Genomic DNA, 27,999 nt, shown 5'->3' with positions numbered 1-27,999 from the left:
GCAGGTCACGATTTTTGCTATTTTCGAGTTTATTCTCCTCTTGGGAGCCATTCAATTTTTGATTCACCGGTATTTTATTGACAAATTGAAACATTTTAACCGATCCGAGATCAAAGCAACTGAATGCGCGGTGGTTTTTTCCACAAATTTTCCCAAATTTTCACCGCAGCTTGCTATTGCCAAACGCTGTAGATAAAGATGAGCGCTGTCAGTGCAATAGAGCGTGACGTACGTATCTTCTCGCTCCCCTGTCCAGGTCGTCGCAATGCAACTTATCCCCTCCCCTCGCTCTAAGAGCGTGACCTAATCTGTGAACAGCCCCTTAGGTCCCTTAGGAAGACAGGATCAGCTGAGGGCTGAATCATTGATTCTGCTAAAGCTCTGGGGTCGTTTTTATTTGAACTCAAAAATGGAGCACGTGATATCTAGTTCCACGCGATAGCCCTTTTTTCACTCCGATTACAGTTACCTGATTAAAATTCATAATTTACTTGCAAATATCCTCGCATATCTCCGAAAGCGAAAGCATACTCATCGTCGCTCTGGGTTAAAAAACTTTGCTTTGACCACATAAATTCTGCGGTGTGAATTTTGTCGAAGTTATTATTGCTAGCAGTGACTTTGCTGATCGATTGGACGACTAACAGTTGAAAAATTCTTTTGAATATCTAAAATTTCACGTATCGTACTTTTCATGGCATTGCAGACGAAGCACGAAGCCAGAAATGCGATTAAAATTGTTAGGGGTGTAGACAGGTCAAGATGGTCTGGAATTCCCCGTACACGTCTCTGTGTTACACTCCGACATGCAAAATGCGAGGAAAGAGCCCTTGTTGTACACTTTAGCTTCCACTCAAAACGAGGCAAAAATGCCACGATTTCACGATCCCTGAAGAGGTTGGAACATTCTGCTTGCCCGTTCTTAAGCCTGACAATGAGACCCTGAGCGGAAATCAAGCGTGAGGTCAGCCCTAAGGTTTCGGAATTGTTCGTTGTATTCTGACCTCTTCATGTCCCCTCAAATTATAAAACTGACTTTCTCTTGAGTGGCAAAATTTTCGAAATTTTATTCGGCCTTGATGTTGAGGTTATTTCGAAAAGAATTTATTGTTCAAACTGTTCTAGTTTTCGAAAGTTTCTCATTACCTAAACTTTAAGGTATTATAATTAATTATGAAAATTACTTTCGCCGTTTTTTTTTTCTTTTCTTTTCTTAAGGTAATACCAAGCAATGAAACAAACACCGATTATTATAGTTTGAAAATCAAATGTCGTGAAGCTGGATTATTTCGTAAACATTGCAAAGAAGGCATCATATCAACGGTTCTTGCAGATATCGAGAATTTATAAAGAAGCAATTCACCATTAATGTGGACATCGTGTTTCGAAATATAAAATAAACTATATGAAATAATAAGGAAACCAAACAAGTTTGAAATATTATCATCAAACGTGCGAGAATCGATGCTAAACAAACAAATATATACCTAATTTTTGTTTCGAAAGTTTCATCGCGAACACCAGATTTTGCATTTTGTACCACTGACGCCTGCTAACGATCCGGATCGGTAAAACAGGGCGATGGGGAACTTGACTGCACAGCAGTGGTGCTCAGTTGGAAACCGCATTGTAAATAACGAAACTTTTCGATTAAAATATGCGCTCCACATCCGTCAACTGGATGGGTCAACAGCTGAGGCGGAATGGCGTCAAGACGGCGTGAAACGGGTCGGATTTTCATCGAAGCTTGAAGTTTCTCCGCAGAGCTTATTGGGCTGAAAAAAAATACCCATTGAGGTTATACTCACCCATGATAGTGAACACAAAAGAAATAATATAGTTTATTTTAATAGAAATGAATCGGACACCAGTTCACACAACAATAAAATTAAGATAGCAAAGATTTTAGAAAAGGTATTATGGTGAAAATGTTCAAAATTATTAAACTCTGGTGTTGCTCATTCAGTTTTGATGATTTTGGGATGATTTTGTGCAACATATTAATTTCCAGGTCTTACTTAATTTCTTTTTTTTCTTGAGAAATATATTCAAGATATTCTAGCATTAGAACTGTCTTATAATGTGAGATTTCTTGAATATATTTGAAAAAATTTGTAGAGATATTAGTCAACGAGTAATATGGGCCCAAATACATTATATTCGGACCAAGAATACCAAAGTTGAATCATTTTGCACCTTTTAACTGTCAATTTTTTTTTTCAAATTTCTATGGACTCATTTGTATGACAGAGTAAAAATTTTGTTTGAATCGTCGTCAGTTATGTCATTGATATTGTCAGCGACATTGATGGAAATTCGTCAAACGAGCTTTGTTTCTTTTTCTAACTTTTGATTTAGGCGGTCAGATTTTCGGGGTTCTTCACTCGTTGAAATAGCAAAATGCTTAAAATCGTTTGAAATGACTTGGAAGCTGCTTAAAATCGGTTTGAAACCATTCAAAATCGCGTGAAAACACTTTGAGGTTGTTTGAAACTCTTGGAAATCAGTTTAAAAATTGAAATTGGTTTGAAACCGTCGAAAATCATTACTTACCCGTTTGAAAATGTCTGTCATTTGATCCATGAGTAAACAGTTAGGTTCAAATTCGTTTAAAATTACTTTGAAATCACTTGAAATCGGTTTAAAACCATTTAGCATCGGTTGAAATCACTTTGAGGTTGGTTGAAACTCTTGGAAATCAATTTAAAACTGTTTGAAATTGCTTGAAACTAATGTCAAGTCATTTTAAGCATCTTGAAATTAGTTTGAAACTGTCGAAAATCATTACTTACCCGTTTGAAAATGTCTGTCATTTGATCCATGAGTAAACAGTTAGGTTCAAATTCGTTTGAAATTACTTTGAAATCACTTGAAATCGGTTTGAAACCATTTAGAATCGCTTGAAATCACTTTGAAACTCTTGGAAATTAGTTTGAAATTGTTTATAATTACTTGAAGTTAATTTCGAGTCATTCTAAGCGTCTCGAAACTGGGTTGAAATTGCCCAAAATCATTACTTATCCGTTAGAAAAAGTCTGTTATTTGATACCTGAGTGAATAGTCCTTTAGTTTTATACGTGCTTAAAAGTTCACTATGTTGATTTGGCGAGAATGTCATGAAGTCATATTACCTTTCATTTCGTGTGTTACACTTGTTTAAATCACAGTAGTTGATAACTCCACTGCACGTATCCAGCGCAAATCCTCTTTGCGCAAGTCCCATTGCTATGTCGAAGCTCAAAACCGCGAAAATCGCTAGCGTATAAATATTGAACGTCATTTCTGCCTAATTCAGAGCCGTCGACTCACGAGTAAGTCAACAAGCTGAATTATTGCTGACTTCACGTTTTGGCATAAACTTTCATGTAGCTTTAGAACTTTCTCGTCCTCTTAAAACTTTACGTTGTTACTGTGCGTTCGTATAATCATCCTTACTCGGTAAGAAGCCAAGCCTCCATTGTGCACTTAAAACATTGTCGAGCGTTAATATCTTACGACAAGCGCGATGCGTTCCTCCGGCCTTTAACCCTGCGGATCAATTAATAAAATATTCATCCAGGATTCCAAAAGTTACACCCTCCATTTCTCCGCTCTTACTTCACCCCGCGAAAAATTTCTTTTGCCAATTATGCCATTACCACAGTGTTCAACTTTTTTTATGGACATCGTCGAGGGTGAACTTTGAAATTTTGGCGATTCGTTACTTTTTGGTCTGTTAAAAGAAAAAAAAAAGAACAGAAGCATTACGTGAATGACTTTCGTCCCTGCGATGAAATTGAGAGAAAGAATTTCGCAGTATTCTAGTACAGATTACTTTTTGAACTCAAATAATTCGTTTCTGTGGAATTTTTATTATTTTTATTTGTAATGTACAATAATAAAACGAGATGAGCCGTGAAACTTGTTGTATGATGATTTCGATCTGTTTAATATTGGATGGAAAATGAGTTCGACGTCCGTTAATTTCTGTAATCAGTGTCTGAAAACGGGGTAAAATTAATGAATCCTGGGGTTCGAGAAGAATTAATAAAGCGGCCCTGTATTAATGATCCCGAAGCTGATTTATACATCCACTTAATTTCTGTTTTCTTTTTTACAACCTCGCGATTCCATCTATACGATCCGTCTGTTCGATCATAAGGAAGAAAAAAAATGTTGTTCAATTTTTTATTTAATATATATTCCAAAAGCGAATATTTTTGCCACACGTTTAAGGACAATGGTCCTTCTCTGAATAATTTTCTCAGTCAGTCTGATGAATAAAAAGATGCGATAAGGAGAAAAGCCTTCGATCAATTTTTTTCATACACACGGAAAATGGAAAGAGGGAGAAAGATATCGAGCAACTTCCAGAACAACTGGTATAAAAGTCAAGAGCATTGCTCCGAGGACGGTTTTGAGGTTATGTTACGGTTCGCGCGGGTGAAAAACGTCTCGGGGGATTCTTCGGCGGGGTGAAATCGTATCTATAAGTATAGCGACCGGCTGGATGGCCATAAGATTCCCTAATCCCCCAACGTATTGCTGTGGACTCACCGCAGGGCTTTTCCACCCTAACCTTATCGAGAATGGATACTCCGATGGGTATTCAATGTTGTATTTCTTGAAGGGGCTACCGATATACCTTTCTCGGATGAAAATTCCTCTTCGAAAAAATTTTACACTATTACGTACGAGAATAAGGCGCAGGATTTTCGAATTATGGCAAACCAGAGACGAAATATCGAATTAAGTTACGATCAGGACAAGTTTACTAATTGTAAGACTTTTAGCGAACCTACGGCTAGTTTTCATCGTGTACTATAACCCCAAATGATTTCTCTTCGTCGATCGTTCTGATCGTTATTAAAATTCCACAGTAGGATACAATATTGACAACAGATTTGTCTTGAAATAAATAGGTTTAGGCTAACCATGAGCCAGCCTTCGAATTTCCATTTTCAAACTGATCAGTTCAGTATTTTTGCAATTATTTGAATAACAAATGTCCAAAAAATGATGATATCTTGAGAATGGATCAGCGGATTGAATGAAAGTTGGTACCGTGAGGTTTTTTGGGTCACTAATCACAAATCTTAGGTCAGATTTGCAAAATTTACATTTGGTGTATTGAATACGCTGGAACAAAATAAAAACGTTTGGATTTGTATGAAAATTGCTACTCGTCGGTTTGTTGGGTGTCTTATCCCGAATCTCAAGTCAGATTGCGAAATCCAAAATGGCGATTCAATATGGTGGAAAAAAATCTAAAAATATTACGATTTTGGTACAAATTGGTAGATGAAGGTTTTTTTGGGTCACCGATAACGAATCCAGGGTCAGGGTTCCAAAATTTCTAACGGTAGATCCATTATATATATATTCAAAATAAAAAAATCGTCGTATTTTCATGTAACATGGTATCCGAGAACTTTAAAATCGTTGATCACGAATCAAAATTCTTAGTTTGAAATTCGAATTCGATGTTATTCTTTTTTTTTTCTCTATGAACTTGGAACCTGCAGTGTGAGAACTGGAAGTTCGAATGCTGGCTGATGGCCAGTCGAAATAAGCTTTTTTAACACGGAAGCGGGAAGTTAAAAAAGTTTTCGATGTTTCTCTGCATAAAAATGTTCATCGGTGTGCGGTAAATACGACATGTCGCGAATACGCACGTTTTGACGCCCCTCTAAAACGGGTAACAAAGCATAAAATTACCCTGCAAAAGTGTTATTGAGCACCTGGCAACTCGAGAGGAAAAAAGATGAAGAGAAACGGAGAGGGGGAAAAAAAAGAGAAAAAAAGAATCGCGTAAGCTAGAGTGAAGAGGAAGTAGAAAGGAAGAAGAAACGGGGCTGCTGGGCTACGTGTTTGGAAAGGCAATCCGAAGACGTGGTTTTGCTCCGTGGCAGCAACGCTTGTCTGGCTCGTCTAACAATCGCTATGCCTCTTTCAAACCGCGGAGTTGTTTGGACATTTTTTTAATTACTCCGAATGTAAACCCCGCTCTTCTTTAAGTCCGTCTTTCACGGTTTCTAAAGTAAACTCACCCAGACTTCATCATTCCTCGCATGTCACTTCGTTACTTCCTGCTCAATAAGGATTTACGGGTATCTTGTTGCTTTCGTTTCTTATTACACTCGAGTGTTTTCATCGGTCAGAATTTCGTGAAATTTGATTGAAATTCACGGTAGTAATTAAAATTAAGAATTTATTGATCAAATCTTTTTTTTCACTCTTTCTCTCTCTCTCTCTATGTTTTTTAAACCAATAACATATGAAATAAACGATGTAGATCAAAATTGTCTAAATCTATATCCTCTCTTTCTACACTGAGAAAAAATTAATCAGATTCAACGAAGTTGATTGGTCAAGATTCGGCCTTTTTTTTATTAACTTTATTATGTCTTTTTTTTATGTACCATTTATTATGTACACTCAGTATCTCATTTGATTCACAGAAATTAACTAATTACTCACTGCAGCCAAAGGAATATTATTCGGACTAGATATCGTATAGTTAAAAATCTAGTGGAACTGTAAGAAACTTTTTTTGAAGGGAAGAAATTCATTTGAAGAAACCAACAATGATTGAAGACAAACAAATGTCATGTAAACTTGGTGAATATTTCTACGTAAAATAATTTAATTACTCGATTGACAGTTGTTAATGAATTCATATCTCGATTCAACCCAATGACTGTACATTTCGTAGTTATAGGTAAAAAAATTTCTCCCCTGAAATAAAACTTGGTGTAAATTGTTCGTTTCATTAAATTAAATGAATCATGCTAGTGAAATAAAATTTTTACCCTGTGTAGAAAACAATCCCAGTCTATTAACAAATTTCGACTGATTTTTGGATCACGGTAAACAGTCAAAACTAATTTTCAATGTGAAATAAGATTGTCAATCTCACTGCATGCTTTTATCTGATTTTCCTTTAATAATTTATGAAACGAGTTACGTGGTAAAAGTTGTTCCATATCAACCCTCAACTCTGCCCCGAAAGGGTTGACACCCATTCATACCAATGTTTTCGAAAATAATGCGGGGAGCATCGTGATAAATGAGCAAAAAGGGAAAGTTTTGCGTAGTCACGTCTTAATGTTGGCAGTGATTTGACGCTTTTCATTTGTCTGCCATTCGTTATACTGAAGCGAAACGCGAACGGAATACACATTATAAGTTGCATTTTAAGAGCAATCGGGTGAATAGTGAATTCAGCTAGTTATTTTCCTATTCCAGAATTTTACGCATGGATTTCAGGTGAATTTTACGCATAAGAGAGGTGAATTTTTCGATCGGCATTTTATTAAGCCGAATCGAATGGTTTGATTCTCGATTAATTAAGCCTGAATGAGACCCATTGGTCGCTTCATTTTCTCAGAATTTAAATTATTGATGAAGACTGAAATATTTTTAACTCTAAAAGGCAGTTGGTAAAATTCCAAGGAATGGAGAATTCAAATTATCCAATGTCACCATAAAACTTGAGGAGATTGGTCAACTGAGAATTTATACTTTCACTAATTTTATTACGAGGTAATCGAGTATCGAATATTTATCACATTACTGTAATCGTAAGCTACGAAGATCTATTGACGAACAAAGAAATGGAAATACTAGAATTATAAAGAAAAGCTTATACCTTGATGATGCACTTCAAATCGCTTTAAACTGGATTTCACTCTACGATTGCTCCTTGTGTTCAAAAACTTACAAAAAACTTTCCTACGAACTAGCTGAAATACTTTTCCAGACCATGTCAGCAAAAGTTAATTATTCAATCTTACATCATTGCATGAACAATGATCATGATCAACAAACCGTAATAATACATTGATTACTGCAAAAAAAAAATGTCTGTTTCAGTGAAGATCGTACTGAATTTATAAGTCTTGTTATTTAAAATGAGCTATCGTGAAGAAAAAATTATCGAATTCGCTAGAGCTTCAACCATTTTAAAGTTGTTCGAAATGAAGTATCAATACTATAAGCCCTTGTTCGTAATCTCGGTTAAATCTTCTATCTTTTAAATCTAAAATATATCGTCTTGGAAATTTAACGAATGTAATAATTAGATAAATAAACTTGAAGAGCGACTATTTTTTATCAAGACTAACAAATAATACTGAACTTCAACTCAACAAACTCCTTATTAAGGAGACACGTCAGTGAGAAACTACAAGTTTTTGATTCGTTTGAAATTTCAACTCATAATAAATCTTCACGAATCACGTTTTCATCTGGTTTTAATCGGTTATGTTTCATATATTTATAATTTCCTTTTTTTTGACACGCTTTATTGCGAGTTCAATTTTCAAGCAAATCGAAAAATTATAGAGTTTCATTGATGTGTCCGCTTAAGGAGGGAACCCTTATTGGAAGCAAAAAAAAAATGGCTTTCAGGAATCTTTTTGGACTGGGGAGAATTGAATGAACATTTTGTGAAGTCTGAGGACCTTTTATCACTAGTTCAAACTACATCTGGTGATTTTTTCAGATTATTTGAACCGTAATTGATCGTGTAATTAACTACGTCCCACAGCGGATTTTCATTCGCGTAGGCAATTTAATGCGTACACCGGGAGATCGCAATTTCTATTTGAAACCAACGAGACTGAAATTTTTTCATTGATCAGATTATTTCTAAGAACATGAACCTATCATTTAGGTAATTTCGTTGTTTAAAGTTCCCCTTTCTGATTGCAAAAAGCTGTGAAAAGTGACACCTTCTTTTTGAAACAAGTGTAAAACATTAAATTTTCGACTATAATGGATGGATTTAGGTTTACGTTCTTAAAAATAATCGAAACAATGAAAAAATTTCAGTTTCGTTGGTTTCAGTTCAAAATTGCGATCTCCAGGTGCACGGAAATCGTTAACCTGCTGTGGGGCGTAGTTAATAACTCTATCAATTACGGTTCAAATTATTTGAAAAAATCACCAGATGTATTTCAAACTAGTAATAAAAGATATTCAGAGTCACAAAAACATCAATTCAATTCTTCCCTGTCAAAAAAATTCCCTAAAAACTTACATTTCGGACTCTTAAGTTAGGTTCCGCCTTAAACAACAGCTTTAAAAAGTGATCTGTAATTCGAACAATCATCCCATTTGGCTGATTGTCGGATCAAACGATGTCACGAATTGTTAACTCCTAAGAAATTCTAATAGTTCAATTTTCATAGTTACGCTCAAATCGAAATTAGGCAATTTTTCACGAACAATTGAATCTCCTGAAAACAGTCGATTTCAGAGGCCAATTCAAGGAGGGCAATCATGCGCGGTGAAAAGACTAATTCAGCGGTTCCCCGCGCAGAGATTTTTGGTCACAATACTGCAGCGGTCGAAGGGCTGGAAGTCCTTTGATGATTTCTGCCCCTCGCAATCGCTTGACCCATGAGCATTGAAAATATTTACCTTTTCAGAGGACGTTCCACCAACAATTCTGTTTGGCTTACCGGCCGGTTCGGCGGCTGTTGAACCATCCGGTACTCTCGCCGTTTTTCCCGGCAGCATCCTGCATCTCGAGTGTCTCTTTGCCCGACGTCTCGGAAATCCTGAATGGACATGGACGTCGAACAGACAATATCTCACCGGTAAGTTTGGGAAACTTTTTTACGCCAGATTTCACTTGTAAAACTCTCCTCTCGCTCTTACATTCGCGTTGGAAAATGTTCTCACGACGTCAGAGCTTTATCGTCGGCGCCATTTCGTCACCGCATAACCTAAGTTTTTAATTTTAATGAGAGGAAATTGTAATTTTTTGGATTTCAGATTACTCGTGTGACATAAATTAATTAAACTTAATTAATAATATACCAGTTCTATCATCCGCACGCAAAAAAAAAAAAAAAAAAAACACACCGTCAACGATCAGCTGTCAGCTTGGTTACATTAGTTTGATTTTTTCCCACCAGATGGCGCATTGCAAAGTGACAGTCCCAATAGTTGAAACAAACGTTAGTATAATATCGTTATATTTTTAATATGACTTTGAATATACCTGCAGCAACAGTTTTCAAGTTCTTTACAATTATTGAAACGTAGAACGGATACGAATTTTGAAAACTGATAGTGTCGGCGGTTCGAAACATTTGATCAAAATCGAGTTTTCGAGTTCATTTTCGACGCTGGAAATCGACAACAGTCAATTCTCAGAAAAAAAAAAAAATAAACATGACAAATTATATATTAATGGAGTCGCAAATATTCAGTTTTACAAACAAAAATGAGAATAAGAAAAATAAAAGTGGTGCAAGGATACAATCAACGGGAGACAGCCGTGTAATTCCAAATTTTCAACCGAAATTACCGAATGCCTCGTAATTCGTTGCGGTGAAAATTCGCGCTAGACTGGATACGGTAATATATATGTATAGGTATGCACGTCGAAATGAACAACACCTATTACCAAGGCATCAGTGATATATTGGATTGTCCGTGAAGCCGGAGTGTTCTCATTACGTAAATTATCACGGGTACGTTTAGCGAAAATAATTGCTTGAAGCAAATATGAAACGCTGTATAAGCTCTTATAAATCCGGGCTGATTTAATACGAGCTTTCGGAACCACCGGATATTGTGTGATTTTTTATTTGCAATGGATGAATTTTGTAATATCCGAAGACCAAGTAATGAAGAATCAAAACGGCGTTCTTATCGTTTGAAAATCGCAATGAAAGTGAAAATTAAAACTAGAAGAGTTAATTTGCATAATTCAAAGTTCGGGAAACGTTAGAATTACCGTCCGCCATTTCAAAACCGAAAGTAGGTATGGATTAAAAAGATTGTTGAAGTGGATCGCGTCGATGAGAACGATATAGTTTATTTGGAATGCTATCAGCAAGAAACTTGCGTGATTGAAAATTTTGGTGCAATTAGTTAGAATGCATTTCAACGGCATAAAATTGTACATCAAAATTCGGTCATCAATTATTTTTTTAAATATATGAGTCACGAAGTTTCTTAAAATTTAAACCTTTGCCATTTCGAAACCGAGTGTGAGAAAATGTCGACAAATTTACTGAAACATTGTCAAGATGCAGACAAATTCCTTTCCGAATTTCAGGCAAATTACTCGGATACACTTCCATTGGTATCGTGTTTACATGAATCTATTCTTTGAGAATACCTGCAAACGATTTTCTAAGTTACCAAAATTATCGTTTTCATCGTGGTTACATAATTATTTTGCGAATCTCACGTTATTTTTGCAAGGGCAAACGCAAACTGAGAAAAATTTCAATTCATTGATGACACCATAAAAAAATTCTATTCAATTAGACATTAATTGCTACGATAATGATTCAAATGTTATATGAAATTATGATAGGAAATTCGACACAAGTAATTGTCGTTTCGTGTGGTTATGGCTATGAATATAACATGTTTTCCAGTTGGTGGAAAAATAATTTTGTGAACTCTAACCGCAATTTTGAAGGCTTTTAGGTGATATAATGAATTCCGGATTATTGTTATCGGACTTTTTCAGTCCGTAAGAACATTGTTTATTTTCTTTTATTCCTTCGATTCGACCAATTCACGATTGTTATTTATATGCTAGTCCATGTTGCAACAAAACCATAAGCATTAGGCATCTATTGCCACAAACGTAGAAAAGGAAAAAAATTCATAAGATTAGGGCTGCTTGTTTAAGTCTATAATAACTCCTGGTAAAATATTAACCTTATTCGCTAATGCCCAGGTGCAAATTTTTCGTACATTTGTTCAGAAACTGGTGAAATTACGCGTGTATACAATAATAATTTTCATTTTGTATCCAGAAGTATGTATTTTTCGGTCACGCAAGTAAAAGAAGAAAGTAGTCAAGAAATGTGAGTAGTAACCAAAATTGCAAGAAATTGTTTTCGGTGTACAAAGCGTTTCGTATACGAATGTTTGTGCCCAAAAATGAGCGGGATTCCAGATGCCAGATGCCGGACGTCGGGGACAAATAAATAAATGCCACAGGGTTGATCGAACTTCTTTGGCAGGGTGAAAAGCCTACACGAAGTTTGCCCAAGGTGCCTGCAGGCACCTGGCTCTATAATCCAGCCTCGTATGGTCTGATCAGCTTCCCGAAATCGACCGATAACAAAAGTAACCGCGGCCCTGTGCTTGTATAGGACTAGCAGTCCGTTACGGCTCCGTGTTCAAATATTTCCAAAACCATTGGAAATGGTTTTATGCTCTCGATAAATTTTAGTAGAGCTTGCCAAGACCTTAGAAATTTTTTAACCTAACCTAACCTTCATCTGTAAGCGTTTAGTCAGCGTTCGCATAAGCTTGTGATCGCGTTCCGACTTGGCATACAAATGTCGTTTTCTCTCAGAAACTATTTATTTGGTTGTAACTTAAATACAGCATAAAATATGGCCAGTCATTGTAGCTATTCACAAAAAAAAAAAAAGAATCAAAATCGGTTCGATACTTCTATAGAGTTGTAAACGAATAAACAGGTAGAGAAGACAGACACAAAGGCAATAAGTTTGAGGCAGATGTTTCCAAGTGAACACTAAGGTACGTCGGGTTGCCTACCACTAAGGGACACAAATATCGGTAAAACAGACCTGCCGAGTCATAATCACTTTAGTCAATTCGAGTCGTATAACCCCTTTGACGTGACTACAAAATGCAATCATTGAACGCTTCAGCATATGTTACAAGCACGAAAAAACTGCTTAGCCAAATCCATACAACTTGGCAACACGGGCAGTTCCAGCTCACGTGAGAAGACTTTAAACGCGCTACCAACCGATAACTTGTTAGGTATGTTTTACCGATATTTGTTCCCCTCAGTGGTAGGCAACCCAACATCGGCCTTTACTTGGAAATTTTATTCTTTCCGCTTTTATAAGGCATTCAACACTGTTTTCTACTTCTCAGGCTGGGCTATCGCATCCACGGAGAGGGACTGGAAGTATAGACTCTCTATATACTACGCCAAGTCTCAGGACTCTGGGAATTACGTGTGCTCCACGCCTCGAGGCTTGGCCAACTCCATTCGCGTCCACGTGGTCGGTAAGTCCAGAGAAATTGAGCTTTACCCAACTATTTAAACTTAATGACTCTCTTCGAAAGTGAATTTCCTCAAATTTAAACAGTCAGTTCACAATAAAACTTGTACCAATATTAACTTATCGCTATAGTTACGAGAAAATCTTATACGAGTAATTATGACCCAAATGAGTAGTGAGGCAAATAAAATTTTCCGATCACAGCTAGGAAACTCATTTCCGTTTTGTATATTAAACCACGTTTGTCGATTACGTTTGCGAAGAAAATGAAAATAATTGATGACTGTACAGTGGTAAATGGTAAGCTTTTTTCAATGTAGCTGAGTCGATAAAAAAGAAACTGCTAATTCAGAATCTTGGCTGCCAAATAAAGAATTAGGGTATCAACACAAAAATTAATTTATTTTCTGTGTATAATGTTCCAGTTAACTGTAAACTGACCAAATATTATACATTCATAATTGTGAATATTTATCAGTCATGTGAAATAATTTCAGTATTATACGTTTACAATTCCATTCAGCAGTTACAACGAGAGAAATTTCTAATTACGATCACTACACAGTTATAAACGTTTATCAATTTTTACCATAGCTGAAAAATAGAGTTCTCATAATAAAATAACAACGAGTTTCGTAGGTGAAACCAGAAAATAGAGCTTGCGTTACTATTAATTTTTATTACATTCACTGGCTCCATATTTTCTAGTAACTGTTGCAATAGTTTATTGTTACTGCAAGAAAAAATTGATGCTTTGACTTTATCCAACTGACGATGAAAAAATATAGTAAACTCATGTAAACAAATAGATTTAGTATTACAATAACCACAGAACGTACTTTTGTCAACTATAATCACACTAAATAGTTACTTTTACAACATTGCGTTGTAATTTCATGAATATTCGAAACAGTCATAGTCCAGTAACTGTAAAAAAAATGAAAACTTTCTCTGTGCGACTCAAAAATATACCGTAAAAAAATAATCATTGACAATTAAACGAACTGTTTTGAATGGTTTTTTTTCATAAAAATATCTGTGCAAGAAATCTTGGAACGAAAATTAATTCAAAAGTGACAAAAGGCGTTCAGGAAAATATTCAAGCCTACGTTGCAACGAGGGGAAAATCTGTCTTGGAAAAAACGCAGGGATGTGATTCTGGAAATTTGCTTACGCGTTGCAGACATCCATTGTCCCACGATTGAACAACCGGTCGCACCGTTGAGTGGTAAAATCGAGGGTGCCAGGATGGGACAGAGCGCGACGTTCAAGTGTCCAGAGGGATATAGGCTGCAGGGTGCGCCGAACATAACCTGCCAGTATAACGGTGAGTCAGTGCTTTTTTCTTTCCCTTCTCCTCTTCTCATCTTCTTTATTGTCCCCTTCACGTTTCGAATCAACAGCGTGTCACATCTCGTATGAAATTCTCTAGAAATGTTTCGGGATTCCTCTTATATGAGAAATACGGACCTGATACCACCGTTGGCATATGAATTGTGAATAAATGTCAGTCGTGTTGTAACCCGAATCACGAATGCAAATTGACTAGTTAGACTGAGCTCCGATGAACAAGTTAGACGCATATATGCGTACGGAACGTCCTCTCTAGATGACAAACTTTCTATGACCGACGCCAACTTGTGCGTCAGTTTGCGATGAGACGCTTGATGTAAGGAAATGTAAAATAGTCTACCATTCGTTAATAAACGTTATTCTTTATGCTTGGGCCAGATAGGCGAATAACCTCTTAAACGATACGACGGTTTCATATGCTAATTGCAATAATTTCCTGCTTAGCAAGGTCAATGTTGACTGGTAGACAAATAGTCGGTTAAATAAATGTAAAGATAGTTGGAAAATTTAAGTTAGGATTTTTTTTTTTTGTGGCAATTATTACGTAATAATTCGACTTGATAGACAAATTTTGGCAGTTTTCTTGAGCGTAGTTTTTTATTTAATGTAACTGTCATACATAGACTGAGAATTCAAAAATTTTAAATACTAAATCGATCTCGTTAAAAGACTCAGACCCTGATTTCGGAAAGGCTGAAATGTAGAATCGCAGATCATGATGTCGAATTTTTCCAATTTCACGTGGCGGATTCATCAAGGATTTGATTATAAGACTTACGAGTCGGAAGAGTCAAAATATAGAAATATGAAAACAGAAGTACAAGAGTAAATCACTATTTTACACTTTTCTAGTAGGTCGATTCTTGTGATTCTATATATTTTGACTTTCCTGTATCTTGACACCTTTCAAAATATAAATATTCGCATTTTGATCTACAGTTATATATTTTGATACGTACTATTTTTTCAACACCTACATTCCACCTATAAAAAATTCTTATATCTCAAACTCCGATTCGTTTAATTTTTCTACAATTCTATTTCCGACAGTATCAACTTCGTGCGTTATCGTCATCTAGATTCTGCAGAAGTCAAAACACTTTCAATAACCATTTTGGACAATAACTTTCAGCCAAAATAGTTTTACCAATTTTTCCCTTTCAGGCAGAATCAAAGTTGTTGATACAACAATTGTCACTGAAATGCCATTTTATTAAATCAGCATTTTTATCATCCCTTTCACTTTTAAAAATTTTACTCTTCGACCCGGGTTTCAAAATTTTTCTTGAAAACATTTTCTCTGCTATTCTGTGTTTGCGTAGTTACATCGAAATGCAGGCAGCTTAAATTGAAGCTGCTCCAATTCGGAAAAATAATCAATGCCTTTTGTTAGCTCCTAATTCAACGACCGTCTTTATTCTTGTATTACCTTTTTGAGAGAACAATTGTGTTGAACAATTCTTTGACAGTCGTAAAAGTAAATAACCTCCTTATCTCGATTACTTTCCATTCTTTTCGAAGGGACAATATCATTTTCCTCAGCTTGTTTCGCCCCCACGGGTCGTTTGAACGCGGGATAACCCGAAAGTTTTGGCTCGTCTGAGTTTTTTGTGGAAAAGTGTTACCTGAGATCTGAATATTGAGAAATTTCTTCTTTTTCTCGAAATCGGATAACGAGATGTTTTAATTTGTCCGCAAAGTTTTAAAAATCAAATGATCTCTTGAATAAAATTTTTTTTTACCTCACGGAGAGTTAATAAGTTTTTGGATAGAAAATTGACCTATGGCAGTGAAAAAACACCGGAAAAGTGGCATCGTCGGTAAAAAATTGAAAAAAAAAATCGCTATTCCTTTAGAAGCACTTCTAATCAAAAGGCGATTTTTTTATTTATCGAACTTATCAACTCGCCACTAGGGAAATAATTTTCTTCAAAAGATTATTCAATTTTCAAGATTTCGTGCGCAAATTAAAATATCTCGTTATCCGATTTCAAATATAAAAAAAATTTCTCAATATTTAGAGCTCTGAGAACACTTTTGCACAAGAAACTAGAAGTTCCAGAATTTTCGAGTCAACCCACGTTGAAACGGCCCGTGCTCCATTCTTTAAACAATTTCCATCTTGCTTCCACTTTTTGCAGTGCCACGCTTATCCCACCCTCGACGATACAATGAAGATAGAATTGGGCGGGGATAAAAAAGTAAAAAGATTACAGAATAAGGGTCACTACTTCAATTCCGACGACAATTCTCCGCCTGTTGGCTTCCGAGTTTTCTATAACTTTGGGAATATGTTTGATTCGGTAAAAAAAAGTTGTTCAAATTTTCGTTCAGAAAATTCGTTCAGAAAATTTCGTTCAAATTTTGAAATTAATGAAATCTGAGAATTTTGCATCGTATTTTCGCTACATTTTCCTTTTCATTTTGTTGTTTTTTTTTTTTCACCTTCACTAGGTGTTTGAAAACAGAGTTCTTTCGACACATCATTTTTGTGTGGAAAATCTCACCGCTTTTTGGAAAAAAAAATAATATTTTTGTTGTGGTAAAATAATCGTAAAACAGTATTAAATACGATTGTAAAGAAGAATTTTGTGTTTAATCGTCATTTAATTTACAAACTAATATTCTTTTACGAAAATTATAAGGTGACAACGATAATTTTAGAGCCTAGATCTTAGCAAATCTTATCTGTCCAGGCATACACACATATACAAGGCTTTTTTATAATTCATGTGAAATGACTTAACATACTATTTCAACATGTATGTACGCTATCTTGTTGTTTCTTAACATCGTGGAAATAATAGATCCCATTGAGATCCTACTCTGAAAATTTCAGGTTCACAGGATAGTGATTTGCTTTACATTAGAAAGAGACTTTGATAAGCAAAATAAGCATTTATGTCTAAAAATGAGTTTTCTCTTCAAGTCGTATTTTTCACTGTTGTACGATGATTTGATCACGATGAGAAAATTGCTGTCGAAAAGTTGGATTCTTTCACATGCATTTCTATAGTTAAACAAAAATCAATAACTATCCAGCCGGAAGCTACCTTTGAAGTTATGAAATAATGACTCGTAGTACTATAAAAATGTACAGAATTTTTGAAATCGCGAAAATTTGTTTCGTAGAATCTCAGTAAGTAGAAAAACGAAGTATACGATAATACTCCACCCGAATTTTCTATACTTCAACCGTTTCACATTTTGACTCTTCCATACTTCGTTTTTTTCCATTTTGTAATTTTGTGAAAAAAAAAAAAAAAAATACACTCTCACGATTTCAAAAATAATCTTTGACCCGTCTATTTTCTCATCACAATACATTTTCAACCCCTCCCACACGCGATAAAAACTGGACACGTTTGATGGTTCTTTCGTTTCGCTGATGACGTTGATTTACAGACAAGCTTTCAGCACGTGTTTGAAAATCAGGAGGAAAGCTCGTCAGGAGATAACCAGCCGGCCTCGGGGGGAACCGGATTATAAAAATCCTGCGCCTCGCGGTATCGGGAGATCATAAAATTCGGATACTGTTGCGAACTTATCATCGCTAACCCGGAGGCTTCACACTGCTGGGGATAGGAACCAAAAAAATGTACGTTTACGTCTATCTCTCGACGTCGTCGGTAAACTCCCTTGGGCATATTCACGACGATGTTGCTCGCACGTCGCCGCCTTTCACGTTTTCTCCTGAACGGGTGAATTTCGGATCGGGTGAAGATACAGCCGGGCATTGCTTCATTCATCTCAACTTGTCAACATCTTCTTCATATCGGCGCATTCCATCAGCGCTTTTACCACGTGTATGTGCATCTTGCGTCCTCAAACCCAATCGATCGTTCGAAATCGATAAGTCGGTGAATTCGCACGAACACTTTCAAAATATGAATAGCGTAATTTAATTTAAAAATTTCTTGTATTATCTTGTTCGCACCGTTATTGACCTTGAATTCGACAGTTGGTGAAAAACTTAGCTTTCCAACTATTTTTCCACTCCTCCTCTCCAACATGATTTAAAAATGTGACAATTTTGAAACGTTGAAATAAATATTATTAATTTAATGACCATCTCAACTAAATTTCTTTATCGAATATGAATACCTGCAACATTTTTTTAGGGCAAATCCAAATTCGTTTCTAGTAAGAAGAGAAAAAAGGTAATAAGGTATTCGGAAGAATTTCCAGATCAAATAGGGTTTAAAAAATTTCGGTCCTCGAAAGGAGCGATCTTTGTGAAACTTTGCCTTTTTGACAAGATTTTCGTAATATTTATAAATTAACAAATATTTCTCACAGCTTCCAGTTTTTGGGGAATTTTTACTAGGGACACAAAAGAGTCGCAGTCGGAGTGCGGCTTTGATTAAGGACTCGTATTCGTTTGTTCCAGGTTTATGGTCAGCTGCGGTACCTCGCTGCGAGCCGATCCTTTGTCCTGAGCTTGTACCAACGAACGCAAAGCTGCAGCTCCTCGAGCGCAACAACAGCCATGGAGGTCGGGTAGTTTTCACCTGTATGTGGGGATACAGATTATCGGGTCCTCAGAGTATTCAATGCGAGGGCGAGGGTGTCTGGACAAACAGCATGCCCACCTGCGAAGGTAAGCTCGATAGCTTTTGAAGGTTCTTCGTTGAAGTTCCGAATTTGTAAAGTTCCGAAATCGCCTTATTCCGAATTATTTGGTGGCGAAACTTGGAGTAAATAAATCAAACTTTTACGAAATAGCAGAGTTTCGAACGGTCAGAAACCCGATGGCTCAAAGTTCCAAAATCCAAGATTATAAAAATTCAAGTTAGGATAGAGCAAAGTTTCGATATAGTGATATACCAAAAATTAAAATACACTCACGTAGCGTAGTTTATTCAACGAGTGAGTGCAAATATTCAGAAATACCGAAAATTAGAATGACCAGGATTCCGAACGTAAAAATATCGAAAATCCAAAACAAGGAAAGATCAAAGTGGTGAAATTTCACCAAGCCAGAAACTCACGGTGTAGAAAATCTTCGATCATTCGGAATTTCTATGTTTTAGATGTTAAAAATTTCTCATTTTCGCCATTTTGGAACTTTTCAAAATCGGAATTCAAACCCTCCCCCTAAATGGGACACACAGTTTATGAAGGAAAAGTTAGGGAAAGGGAACAAAACGTTTCAAAAATCTCCAGCAATATTATTTGTGCCAATGACAGTAAAGCTGAATGTAAAAATATTGCTACTATACGATAAAAACAAGTTGGAACAAGTTCGAATAACGGTACGCTGAAACATTATCGATTTGAGAAAAGATTTTATGATTGGAACGTTCATCCGATTGAACTCTTGGATTTTTGATTCAATTCTAATCTTTTCGGGATATTCTGTTCATTGTAGACATCTCGAGAGATCACTTAGAAGCAATTTAACAAATGACATTCAGAGTGAATAAAAATGGATTTTGTAACACGGATACAACAGGTCAAGAATCGGCAAGAATCACAATTCGAGGATGAGGAAGAAAAATGAGCTGATGAAACATTAAAATCGGATCACAAGACCAGAGTTAAAGCATTTCGAACGTTCTGACGACAAAACCTTTTCGTAAATTGTTGATGAGTTAGCTTACGTTATCCGAATTTTCTCGGATTCATTTCTCTTGCAAATTGAGAATGTTGAGAAATGCAAATAAAATTGTTGGCCACTTGTTAAACTGTTTTTCCCTATTCATTCTAACCTTCGATTCATACTACAAGTCCCATCCATTCTCAGCACTTATCTAAAAACATTCTCTCCGAAGGCTTTTAGCGCGAAATTCCCGTCGATTCGAATTCATGCATTTCCAACAATCAAACACGATTCGGCTTTATCCGACATCCGGCACCAAAAATCGGGGTGCGTTTAGGGCGAGACGATCTTGAGGCTTATAAATAATTATGATGTGAAAAACCGATCGAAGATTAAGTCTCAAAGCTTGTACTTGCGTAAAATTATTCCGATGCATGAAAGATCGAGCAATGTATAATGTATAAATCTGTATACATGAGAATAAACTTTGGACAGAGGTTAGCAGTCGCATCACGACCAGATCCAACTTTTCCATCAATCTGTTAAACGGATCGTCGAATAGTGAAACTGAATTCCCCTTTATTGCAGTGATTGATTTGTGCGAGAGAGATTCGCAGAGGGATGAATTGGGGCGAACTATTTTCCGCGTGTATGTGCGGCGTATAAAGATCTTGGCCAAGTCAAACTCTACTAGGTATAAACTGAACTGAGCTGAACTAAACTGGAGCTAAACTGTATAAACTGAACTACTAAACTTTGCCGAAGCTGCAGCTGCTGTCACTGGAGTTGGACAACTTCGAAACTCTAATGAACTCAATTTGACGAGTCGATCGTAAGAAGTGCGCAAGTGCGTTTATATCGACGGATTTATGCAACGTTAGAATTTACGGTAGCGTCGGAAATCTGGATTGGCATGTTAAATCTCAACGCTCACCTTCTTTTATTCACTCTCATTCCATTACGAAACAAGCGGCTTCGGACACTGCAGGTTCCAAGTTCATAAAGAAAAAAAAATAACAATACCCAATTCGAATTTCGATTATAAATTTAGATTCGTGATTAACGATTTTAAAGTCCTCGGATACAATAATCCATGAAAATATGACGATTTTTTTTTAAAATTTCAAACAACTATAATGGGTCAATTATCACAAATTTTGGAACTCTGACCTTGGATTCGTTATCGGCGACCCAAAAAACCTCTGCCTACCAATTTATACCAAAATCGAAATATTTTTAGATTTTTTTCCACCATATTGGATCGTGATTTTGGATTTCGCAATATAAGTTCAGATTTGTGATCAGCTATCCAACAAATCGACGAGTACCAATTTTCATCAAAATCCAAATGTTTTTAGTTGTTTTTCAGCTTATTGAATACGCCAAATTTAAATATAGAAAATCCGACTCAAAAAAACTCACAACACCAATTTTTATTCAAATCTATTAATCTATTCTCAAGATATCGTCATTTTATTTGATTGTTTGAAATTTTGTCATTCAAATAATTGAAAAAGTTCCAAACCAATCGAAACTAAAATATAATCAGTTCTAAGTTTCGACAAGCCGCTTCGAATGTGACCAAAATCATTGAAATCCGGTAACCCGTTCTCGAAATATCGTCCAACAAAAAAATTAATCACATACGTGATGCGTACACACACACAGACTTCCATTTGAAGATGATTGGTGGCGATTTTCTAAACTTCCAAACGTGGAGATCTAGCGAAAACTCAACTTTTCATTTCCAGGGTGATTACAGTAACTTCTGTTTTTTTTGTTAAAGCAGAGAAACGCAGAGAAAGTTAAAAAGGAAGCGTAGATACGAAAAAGTTGTCGGGTCCAACTTAAATAATCGCGATCCCTGATTTCAACTGTGAAAGCACAAAGTTTGTCAGTTTTTGAGAGATGAGATTGTCTTACGATTTGAAAAACGAAAAACTACGATTGGGTAAAATCGTTACATTTTACCTACAATTCAACTAGTATTTTCATTGCGAAATACGGTGAACTATCATTTTCTGTTGGCACGTGAAAATTACAGAACGGTATGATTTTAATTCAAAGTAATTACAAAATTAACTTGCTTACATCAATATCAACGGTTTTTCTTTCGTTTCTTTTTACATTAAAACAATATTGTTTCAATAAAATTCACAATTTTTATCGCGTTGAAATTTTTCACTCTCTGACAGATGGCACTCGAATTGGGCAAAAAAATTTAATCTAAAATTATATTGAAATTTTGCAAGTTGTTTAAAATACTTGAAAAACTGAAAATCGCGGATTAGACAGCTATGCACTACGTTTTGGGCAATCTTCTCCCCTCAGCTGGGATAAGAAATAAAAAAATTCCGGATTTCTTTGTCCTTGGTTGACGAGGACGAAAATCTCATGTCTCATATGTCAACCGTCTACTTTCACTGGAGTAAAATCAGACCAGACTGCTTACTTCTATAAGTGACTATACAATGCCAGGATGCAGTAAAAGCTGGGTGGAAGCCGACTATCATCACTTAACATCGCGTAACCGGGGAGTTTTTGAAATTTTTTTTTTTTACTTTTTGCTCTCCTCTTTCCCTTCTTTCATTCCACTCGCCTCCCTTTTGCTTTTCCTATCTCCGGTTCTTCTTGAACACCGAAATGCTGAGGTAATCCGGAAAGCGAGAACGGGATCCGGACTGTCGTACACTTGAGCAAACCGGAGCAAAAGGGTGGAGAAAAGGGGGGAAAAGGGAAAGAGAGAGGAGACTGCTGAAAGTTTTCAGCGCTTATTTCTACCGGTTGTAAAGGATTCCCCGACTCGTGTAACTCGGATGTATTTTCCTATGTTAAGGGGGTGTATAATACGAGTAGAAGGCTGACAAGGTAAATGAATTTTCAGAATTTATTTCTCGACAATCAGTTATTCAATTCAATTGGGGTTTATTTTGTTCAAAAGTATGCAGATCAAGATTCATTTGCACATTTTTAACTTTCCGTTTCTCTCTTTTCAGAGAAAAAAGGAACTTACTTTAATCACCCCGAAAATGAAAAGTTGTGTTTTCAATTGATCTCCACGTTTCAAGGTCTGGAGAATCACCTCTGACCATTTTCGCACGGACATTTGGCCGTGTGTATGTATGTACGTATATATGTGGATGTGATCAAGTTTTTTTGTCCGACGATATCTCGAGAACGAGTTACCGGATTTCAATGATTTTCGTCTCAGACGAAGCTACTTCTCCAAACTTAGAACTGATTAGATTTTGTCTTTGATCGGTGCAGAACTTTTTCAATTATTTGAATAACAAAATTTCAAAAAATCAAATAAAATGACGATATCTTGAGAATGGATTAATGGATTTGAATAAAAATTGGTGTTGTGAGTTTTTTTGAGTCAGATTTTCTATATTTAAATTTGGCGTATTCGATAAGCTGAAAAAAGAAAACTAAAAATATTTGGATATTGACGAAAATTGGTACTCGTCGGTTTGTTGAGCGGCTGATTACGAATCTGAAGTTAGATTGCGAAATCCAAAACGACGATCCAATATGGTGGAAAAATATCTAAAAATATTTGGATTTTGGTAGAAATTGGTAGGCAGAGGTTTTCTGGGTCACCGATGACGAATCCAAGGTCAGAGTTCCAAAATTTGCAATGTTGGATCCATTATAGTGGTTCAAAATAAAAAATATCATCATATTTCCATGTAATATAGTATTTCAGGGCTTCAAAATCGTTAATCACAAATTTGAATTTGTACTTCAAAAGTCGAAATGGTTTTTTTTTTCTCTGTAAACTTGGAACCTGCAGTGTGAGTATGGGAAGTTCGAGTGCTAGCTCATAGTCAGTCTAAAACCGCTTGTTTTGATCAGCATCAATGAATCGGAAATGTCGTTATTGAAACTCGTCGTTCATATGAGAAAACTGTCGTCAAATTCGAAATTGAGTTTAAATAGGTTTCGTTATTGAGCCAGCGTCTAGCTGCTGTTTGTATTATTATATGCGATTCTGTCGGCGAGACCTGAAACATGAAGTTCTCATTCATTTCCGGCGAATTTGATTACTGCGAAGCACCGTTAAGCCACCGCATTGCTTGTATCGAGTATCTTTTACAAGTTTCCAAAAAGCTTTCCAACACCTTCATGCGAACTACTCTCGACTAAGTAGGGAAACTTCATCCAATTATGTAAACTTCTATTCGATTAATGTACACACATCTACACACAAGAATTATTTTTGCATTTCTCAAGATATTGATATTGAGTTTATGTAGTAAATCCTGAAATTATAATACTTCACACAATATTTCATGTGATGGATTCGTATCACTCAAACAGAAACAGTGCAAAATTTAAAGTTGACATATCATTTTCGATGAATCGAAAAGATTTATCTAAGACGTACTTTGTGTGAATACAAGTCATAAAAAACCACGAACTATTTAAAATGACATTTACATGTAATTCTGGTAAATTTTTTTTCCAAGAACAGATATTTTTTCACTCTTAGATTTTTTCAATTCCATTATTTGTGTACGTAAGTTGTGGGAGATTTACTTGTTTGGATTCTCCTGCTGATATGAACTATCACGATATCACATTCCGATATAAATTCTTTGCTCACATCCAGAGAAAAGATTGGTTAGTATACGAACCTATGGCGATAGAATTTATTTGTTCCAAACAAAGATTTATTGGGCTGAGATAGATTTTAATTGAATAAAACAAAGTTTTCTCGCTCACACCTGGTGAATTATTTCATAGGCTGACATTCAAATCAAATTTTTTTTTTTTACATCAATCCAGAATAATATGATCATTGCATCGCTTCTGCTTTCAATTTGATATTTTAGGAAGATGACTAAGATATGCGAAGGGAAAATTTCGGAAAAAATTCTCTGGTATCATCACAATACGTAATCAGATATTGAATTTTTTCCATCAAGACAATTTGAAGTACCGGATCTATCAATCAATGGAATTTGGGACCAAAATCGAGCTTCATTCTTTAAAAAAAGAAAAAAAAAAAGAAACATTGATTTGGATGATTTATCAAATTTTGGTGGGGACGCCAAATTCCATATTATTTTTAACCTATAATTCCCATTGTAAAAGACGAACGTTTTCTCGAATTAGCAAATTATCTGGACTCAGCAATTCCGTTTTTCAACACGGCCAAATATGAAATGTGTGGGAATTGGTAAGAAGTATAAGCTGAAGTGCATCGTTAAAAATATCCTTTCAATTGCATCTCCAATTCGAGTAAAAAAACACCAACAGCCTGCCTCGGTGGGTAATTCAGTTTCCCATGAATAAGGACTGCAAAGTCAACCTCATCAGGAAATACGAAGCCTTATACACTCAAAAAGCACGAATGAACTATGTCACTGAAAAATTGGAAGAATACCTCCTCAAAGATTCCATCACGTCGCAGTTATTTTTTGGCAAAATTTAACTTCAATTTGTACTTCTAATCACTTACCGTGTTTCTTTTTATTCTTTTTCTTAAAAACTAGTCACCATGGCGCATGAATTATCTACATATTCTGGAGATTTATGAAGAGTAACTCATACAGCTGCCCGCTCAACTGTGAAAGAAGAAACTTTTCCTCACGAGACGTATTCGCAACTTCGTTATATACTTCACACTTTCAGTGCATCCATAAAGCTGGAACTGTGCACTTTGCAAGCTGTACCTTCACAGTTGAAAGCTGCGCACTTATACGTCTAATGAAATTAAGGAGAACAAATTCTGGAATTTTAGATTTTATGGTTCACGTAAAATCTCGACGTACATACTATTAAAAATTTTTATTTGGTGTGAAGTCTTTACCCTCGTTCATTGCACAAAAGAGAAAATTCGAAAAGCTGGCGAGAATAAATTTACCTCATCGCGCTCTGATTAAGCGGGACGAAATTTTAGAAGAGAAACAATATTTGAACGAAATCACATCGAACTTTGCACAAAATTTGATACATAAGTATGAGAATACTACGTAGAGAGAGAAACGGGCGATGTATTAGATTTAGAGCGAGTACTTACCGACGGTAAGTAAGTTACCGATCGTACGAGTTCTGAATAATGAGCAAGTTTAAGAGTTACGGGAGTATTATTAATCATGACGGTTTCAGAATGATGGAATTAGCGCACGTCTCCTTTAATGTTGTTCTGAGGGACTAATGCGGGATTACTTCGTAAAAGGCCTGCAGCTCTCGCATCTCGACCGACTCTATCTCGATTTCACAACGTAAATTATTAGCTTCCAGCGTGCTTGCTGACGCCTGCAAGCTCGGGAAAGGTTGATGAATTAAGCTGCGCTGCTTTATCATATGTGCTATACGTATTATATTATTTATTCACCGAAAATTTATCTGTCGAGTTATTTATCGTGGCAGTGATTTTTATACATGCGAGTCACAACCCTCTGAGAATTTTTTCAAGCTGCCACTATTTCAACTGTCAAAATATCAAATCAAATTGTCACCTGCATGGACATTCAGAACAAAAAATTCACCTTATTCGGGATCAGGTTAAAAATGAAAATGATTATGCGTTGAAATAATCTGAATCTAAGGAAATAGGAGATCAATCTGTGATTCGGTATTAAAAAATACTAAATAGTAAATGTTGATCAAATACGTATAATACAGCATATTTTGACATGTGTAGTCATGAATAAGATGAATATTTATTTCAAAGTATTTTAAAGTCAGCAAGGTCAATACTTGTAATAAAGCAGACTTGGAGTTTTAAGATAAAGGAAATATAAATAATGAAATTGCAGTGAAACAATGTTTAAAAAAAGAATGAAGAATGAATAAAGATGTGAACGAAGAAACTTATTCCACGATTATTCATCCGGTAGTAAAATCGTATAACCTGCAATTTGTGGAAATAATATGTACAAGAAAACCCTTGCGGTACAATTCAACCGTCTGATTGTATAAAATTTCAATAATCCGAGGATTATTCCACGTCGCTTTTTCCCGATCGATTACAAAACAACCTCTCCAATTAGGGCGAGCTGCGCTTGAAGCTTTTTTGTTACTGCATTGGTGAGTTCTTTCCCTCTCACATCATGGTCATCGTTTGTACATTTTATATTTGTTAAAAAAGATTATACTTTCATGCGCAGGACGCTCTCAATCAGTAAAATCGCAACGTCAAAGGAGCTTTTGCCTGTCGAGTATTTTCTCTTTTTCTTTTTCAATTTCGCTCCCCTTGTAAACTAACCGTAATCATGTACAGAGAGTTTCCAAGCAAACGCCGCAGTATGTTGGGTTGCCTACTACCAAAGTAAACAAATATCGGTAATGCAGACCTAACGAGTTATCGGTAAGTAGTTCATTCAAAGTCCTCGTGAGTGAGCTGGACGTGACCGTGTTGCTAAGTTGTGTGGATTTGATCGAGCAATTATTTCGCTGTTTATAACCTATGTTGAAGCGTTCAGTGATCGTGTTCCGGAGTCACGTTAAAATGATCGTACAACTGTACTCGACTAAAGTGATAATGACTCGGTAGGTCTGTTTTACCGATATTTGTTCCTCTTAGCGGTAGGCAACCGGACATACTGTGCCGTTTACTTGGAAAGAACAATGTACGGCTATGATTCTGTACGTCGGCGTGTATATGTTGCATTGGGATGGTCCTTAATAGTGTTATTTTTGAATATTTATGGTCCCAGGGGGCTGAAACGCTTTCAAATTGCTTAGAAGAATTCCCTCAAAGTTATTGCTCTCCATATTAAATCTAAGATAGTACGCTTTGTGGTCGAAGTATTTTATGAAAAGAACAAGATTTTTTTCTTTAACTCGGAATATACTTTATTGTAGGAGTAATGATGTTCCAAAAAAAACTGCAACTGCGAAGTTTTAGTATACATTAGCACTGCTGTCTGAAAAAAATGCGCATCATTATACCAGGCAATCTAAACGAATTGCTCTTCCTCTAAATAACAAGAAAATCAGACTTCGAGGGTGTGCGCTGTAATTCGTCAATATTACATGATATGATTACGTGTATTTTTTTTTCATATAATAGCATTAATGATCACTAAGACCTCGCTGTTACAGATTTTTTTCAACATCATTATTCTCACAATAAAATCTATACTG

At 35.9% G+C, this 27,999-nt stretch overlaps 1 protein-coding gene across 2 annotated transcripts in view; it reads left to right on the top strand.

The window, feature by feature from the left end:
* Positions 1 to 27,999, top strand: part of LOC124308906 (locomotion-related protein Hikaru genki) — a 58,118-nt gene that overhangs the window by 23,042 nt on the left and 7,077 nt on the right. For both annotated transcript variants that reach the window (XM_046772068.1, XM_046772067.1), the window contains 4 exons: positions 9,414 to 9,584; positions 12,874 to 13,008; positions 14,188 to 14,331; positions 18,748 to 18,957. In XM_046772068.1, the coding sequence (XP_046628024.1) occupies positions 9,414 to 9,584; positions 12,874 to 13,008; positions 14,188 to 14,331; positions 18,748 to 18,957 (660 nt within the window). The remainder of the gene's footprint in view (positions 1 to 9,413; positions 9,585 to 12,873; positions 13,009 to 14,187; positions 14,332 to 18,747; positions 18,958 to 27,999) is intronic.

Source organism: Neodiprion virginianus, chromosome 7 (assembly GCF_021901495.1).
Source record: "Neodiprion virginianus isolate iyNeoVirg1 chromosome 7, iyNeoVirg1.1, whole genome shotgun sequence".
In the NCBI taxonomy this organism is placed as follows: domain Eukaryota; kingdom Metazoa; phylum Arthropoda; class Insecta; order Hymenoptera; family Diprionidae; genus Neodiprion; species Neodiprion virginianus.
The sequence above is the reverse complement of the archived record's forward strand: the minus strand, read 5'-3'. Positions and strand labels throughout refer to the sequence as shown.